The sequence below is a fragment of the Sceloporus undulatus genome, chromosome 3 (genome assembly GCF_019175285.1).
Source record: "Sceloporus undulatus isolate JIND9_A2432 ecotype Alabama chromosome 3, SceUnd_v1.1, whole genome shotgun sequence".
In the NCBI taxonomy this organism is placed as follows: Eukaryota; Metazoa; Chordata; class Lepidosauria; order Squamata; family Phrynosomatidae; genus Sceloporus; species Sceloporus undulatus.
The window spans coordinates 42535097-42540911 of NC_056524.1; the positions used below are offsets into that span (position 1 = coordinate 42535097).

Sequence of the window (5815 nt, forward strand, 5' to 3'; positions counted from 1 at the left end):
GTTTGCCATTGCCTTCCCCTGAGGCTGACAGTATGTGATTTGCACAAGGTCACCCAATGGCCAAACGGGGAATTGAACCCTGGTCTCCAGATTTGTAATCCAAAACTCAAACCACTATGCCATGCTGGCTCTCTGCTGTCTTTTGTACTGTGCGATTATTGCATTTATGAAATGGAGCCTGAAAAATGTTAATTTTGTACTTAATGCTTTCCCCCTTGCTCATCATATCTTCATGTCCCCTCTCTGTTTATGACTATCCTAAAACAGAAAGACATCTTGACCACCAAGTTTCAGTGTCTCTATTTACTTCTGTAGAACTCAGTGAATGATTTGTATGTTTATATTTAACAGAACTACAGTTAAGAAGTGGCACAATAAGATTATTGTGTTTATTAATTCCACAGTCAAACAACAACCAGCAGTGGCTACAGATTGATCTCCTTCAGCCGAAGAAGATAACAGGCATCATAACCCAAGGGGCAAGATCAATGACTACCGAAATGTATGTGAAAACATTTTCCATCCTTTACAGTAATGATGATTCAACATGGAATTCTTATGTGGATGATTCAACTTCTACAGCAAAGGTACAGAAATATTCTATAGAAAATGGTTTATAGTAAAGTTCTATATCTCTCAATTTTCAGTTTTAAAAACTGTCATCCTTCAATAGGTCTTGATATACCAGGAGGAATCACATTAGTGAAGGATGAATTTGTTCTTTGCTTTCTCTAATGTTCACATTTGTTCAAACATGGGTTCTTTCTGTCCCATCTCCATACCAGGTTGTGATTTATTAAAAAATCATGAAAATTTATTCACATTTCTGTATAAATTACTCCTAATATATACAATTTTTGGAAATACTTTCCCCTAATATACATCTTGTGTGAAACCATGTAAACCATTTTTAGTACAATTTTGCTGAAGAACTACAGCATATATTCTCTTCCCCTGCCCTCCCGTCTCTCCATGTGCCCTCAAAAATAGCTTCACATGCCAGAGAGGGCACACGTGCCATAGGTTCACCACCATGGGCCTAATTATTGTAATTCACTTTTTAAAAAACCCACATGAGTTATTACAGCAGTATAGGAACTAGTAAACACTAGATATGGCTCCTGCTATGTGGAATTAAGCCAGTTTATTTACACCTGTACACAGTGTTCCATTGTCAAGATGGCAATTGTACTTTTACTGTGAGCCTAAATTCTACCCTATTGTCATGTACCTGCCATTGTCAATGCAAGGTTAAGAGAGAGGTGTAGAGGGTGTGTTGTTGTAGCAATGGGACATGGTGGTAGAGCCTTGGAAAAATCTATCCATCAACTTGGGAGTGCCATTGTGAGTCAGAGTAGATAGGCTACTAACCCATCTTTTAAATACTGACATCATAAGGCAACCTCATAGGTGTATATGAACTTAAATGCATATATTGTATGCAGTAAACACAGGAAATGTGTGGGCTGTGGATCACATGTAGTCCTTTGTGGCCTTTGAAACCTCAGAAAAAGTATAACTTTTTCAGCTGAAAAAACACTCCCCCCTCCCCTGAAATATGCTTACAAGACTGTTTCAGGGGGGATGCCCAAACAGCCAGACCCTTATCACTTCTAGTTAACCCAAATGGTGGGTGTGTTGTTGTGGTATGATATCCTGAAACTCTCAAGTGTGCCCACCCCAGTGAACAGCCATGGAAATTTGAGATGGCCGTCCCTTCCCCCAGTCACAGAATTTTTTCAGTACTTACCTTTGAAATGCATCCATTAATTCAGCACTCTGAGTAATTAATTATTTTGGGTTTATTGTCAGGTGTTCACTGGAAACATTAACAGCGTTGGACAAGTCAAGCACTATTTTGAGCCACCCATATTTTCCCGGTTTATTCGTGTTGTTCCCAAAACATGGAATCAGAGTATTGCACTTCGGATAGAACTCTTTGGTTGTGATGATTTCTAAGGACTGGTCGCCAGCATATCAAGAAGCCCCAAACTTTAAGAAGGACTCTCTCTGTTTTAAAAGGAAGGGGACCCAGACCAAAATAAAGTGGGGCTTATCATGAATATATTTTGCATATTCATTTTGCACTTTCAGCTGTTGATTTCAAACAACTTTGAAAATGTAATTAAAAGACAAATCAGAGCAATTTATGATTATTAAATAGACAAAGAAGCAATTGTATTTATCATTTTAATCCTGAATATATATATTTTTAAACGTTAACTTCGTATTCGTCTATTTCTACATTCCTACTATTCAGTTGCAAATCATCAGTTATGTTATGTACTTTTGATGCACTTATTTTGTTTCTGAAGTTATGTAAAAAATTAAACTTTATATTGAAAGTCAGAAATTTCAGCAGTTAGATGAGAGGCATGAATTCTGATAAAAATTGTGCCTCTTTATGACCTTTGTGACCATGCTACCTTAGTTTTGGAGTGAATCACTGTTATAGGTCTATTAAGTTGTGAGGTCCTTTATGCAATCTACTCATTCTTGGATGGGATTGTGTTAGAAAGTATCTCTCTGACAAGCAGGAAATCAGAGCTCACATCCTGTATTTACCAACAAACAGATTGAATAACACTAATGCAACCAGTGCAATTTTTGCTTGCTTGTTAATAGTTATTTTTCATCTTATGTGATAATAACTACTCCTTGAGAAGAACTACATCCTTACTATGTTTCTCGAGCAGATTCAGACGCATCATGGTGCTTACAATGAAAAGTGCGAGGTCCTGGGCTCAGTTTAGCTGGAATCCTCACTCACTGACCTGAAACTTTTTATTTATGTATTTATTAATTTGCTCAACTAAATAAATAATAAATTACAGGGATTCTCATGGTGTCAACAAAATGTAAGAATCGATATTATCATGATACAGTTAAAGCGGTCTTAAACTGGATTATTTCTGCAGTGTGTTTTGGACCCATAACATCCTTGTGTTGTTAATGATGCTATTTGGAAAAGTGATAAAAACAGAGACAGGATTTTTTTTCTTGTCAAAGCAAAGCTTGAAAAAACTTTTTAAAAAGTAGGACTTACAACTTCAATTTTATTAAAATATATGTTTTCAAAGGGATTAAAAACAGAGCTGGGAAAAGTTTGAGTTTTTTTCTGTTTAGTGCAGAGCTTGGAAAACAATTTCCAAACAGCATCATTTTGTATTTGTTATGCTTTGTTTTATATGCAAATAACACGCTCCGAACAATTTGGCTGACCCTTATTGTATCATGTATAATGAAATCACCAGGGCCTCTCCTGTGATATCAGCAAGTGCCATTCCTATATCTCACGCTTTAGTCCTAAAAATCTCACAGCCTAGGATGCTTCTGATCTGTCAGTCCTAATTCTTATGCTGATTCAGGTCACTGGTGGGATGACTGTACTGAAGTCTCAGACTCAGGCTTAGTCATTAGTAGCACAGATGAGGCAAAAGCAGTCTCATGCATGACTTGCTATGACATACTGAGAGTGTCTGCGACAGTCACTGAAACCATTTTTTCTCTCAAGAGAACTCAAAACAAGTTCTGAGAGGTTAAGTCACTCTGCTTTCATCTTTCTTGCAAAACTCAGCTGTTCGTGGGATAATGAAGACCTAAATACAGTTGCTAGACATAGTGAGAGAAGATCCACTGAATCAACGTAGATAGTACAGTATTCAAATACACAGTTGTGTTAGTCTGGAAAGTCAGTACAAAGGTATCTTGTAGCACCTTTGAGACTAACTGAAGGACAGAAGTTGGTAGCATGAGCTTTTGTAGACTTGATCCTACTAGACTTGGGGCCTATTTTCAAACATGCATCTAAGGAAGTAGGCTGAAGTCTACAAAAGTTCATGCTACCAACATCTTTCAGTTAGTCTCAAAGGTGTTACAAGATCCCTTTGCATAGATGCATATCTGGCACTGACAATGGCCTAATTCCAGTACTGAGTAAAAACATAACTTTTAATTAAAGATTTGAGGTCCAATTATATTATCTAGTTTGTATATTTGTTGTTGTTATGATGTGCCTTCAAGTCGTTTCGGACTTAGGGCAACCCTATCTTGGCAAGTTTCTTCAGAGGGGGTTTCCAAACTGTTTAACCTGTTTTGAACTGACAGGCTCTTGAATATGTGTTCAGACATCCCAACACATAACAGATTTGTTATCTTTTAGGAGCAGATATTCAATGACAAGTGCTTCAGTGAAGGAAATACCAAATATATTTTCCTCTTGTTGCCACCCCAATCCCCACTAAAAGGCCATTCATTACACGAAATGCAAGCACTCATATCTATTTAAAAGCAAAGGCTACAATGCAAATGAGCCTGGAGATTTTTATTTTTTGAAGTGTACCAAGGGTTTAGTTACCTGCAGGTTAGGTAACCTTGTAATATGGTCCAAAATTTTGCTGAAAGAGAGAACAGGCTGTTTTTTAGCAATGACTTTCCTCTGTGACAAGAGTGATGAAACTCAGCCGCTGAAGTTCACTCAAAGTCCAGCGGTGGGTTAAAGATCTCTTTGTTGTTTTCTTATGAGAAGTCTCCTGCGTTTTCCAGAGGGAAGTCAACCAACAGATTCAAAAACAATGGATCAGGCGGGCCTAAAGAAAACCACCCCAAAATAGCAGGTGAAAGAGTCATAAGAATTGGGAAAAGGGAAGGGGATGAAGAAATGAATCTCTGGTCTGTTACAGACTGCCAAAATAAAGCTGCTTCGGGTCTCTTTGGAAGTATGCTATTTAAATGATGCATGGGTTCTAAGAGTCCGGAGGTCGCGCCAAAGCCACACTCCATTCCTAAGCACTGGAGTGCAGCTTTGGTGCAGCTTCCACATTCTTAGGGTGTATGCATCTTTTAAACAGCATACCTCCAAAGAGACCCGAAGCAGCTTTATTTTGGCAGTCTGTAACAGGCCTCTGACACATCTCTTCAAATAACAACTGCATTAACTGTAATACAAGCCAAACTCTGTAGTCACAAGATACAGAGATGTTCAAACATGGCAAAGAACTGTCTCTAATTGTAGAACAATGCAAGGCAAAGTAAGGCAAGCAACGCTGTAAAAAGGCAAGGCTTTAGGGTCACTCTGAGGCTGAAGTGGGAACCCTGTGGCTCTCCAGATACGGCTGGACTGAAACTCTGTCAGACCCAGCCATCATCATCAGTGGCAATGAAAGGACAGTGGGCCCTTGTTAAACGCTGGGGTTTGGTTCCAAAATCCCCAAGGATAACAAAATCCATGGAGGCTCAAGTCCCATTAAATACAATGCAGAGCAAAATGGTGTCCCTTATAAAAAATGGAAGATGAGGGTTTGATATTTGAAATGTATACTTGTTTTGAACACTTTCAAACCGTGGATGCTTGAATCCGTGAATAAGAAGGGCTGACTGTAGCCCAACAGTATCTGAATGGCCATACTTTGCCAGCCTCTGCCATAGAGGTTAAAGCCTGAGATCTATTTGTTGTTGTTAACTGCTGTAAGTTGACTTTGGCTGCATCCACACTGGAGAAATAACCTGGATTGGCTCCGCTTTAACTGCCCTGGCTCAAGGCTGTGGAATTCTGGGAGTTGGGTGCCAAAGTTGAGTAGCAGCAGCACTGCAAGAGTGTAGTCCAGCAGTGGTCTCCTCTCCTCCAAAGTGTGTAAGGCCTTTATTAAGGGATTCTGGACTTCAACTCCCAGAATCCTCAGCCATGGCAGCCAATGACCTGGGATTGTGGGAGCTGAAGTCCAAAAAATCACCGCCAGGCCTTCTAGTCCTAGAACCACAGCCAGCCCTCCTTCTTCCTTCCCCTTCGCCCAGCTCCTCCTCTTCTCCGCCCAGA

At 39.4% G+C, this 5815-nt stretch overlaps 1 protein-coding gene across 1 annotated transcript in view; it reads left to right on the plus strand.

The window, feature by feature from the left end:
- Positions 1-2223, plus strand: part of F5 (coagulation factor V) — a 45458-nt gene extending 43235 nt beyond the window's left edge. The window contains exons 24-25 of the mRNA XM_042457468.1: positions 405-587; positions 1813-2223. Coding sequence (XP_042313402.1) covers positions 405-587; positions 1813-1959 — 330 coding nt within the window. The 3' untranslated portion in view covers positions 1960-2223. The remainder of the gene's footprint in view (positions 1-404; positions 588-1812) is intronic.
- Positions 2224-5815: the final 3592 nt, after the last annotated feature.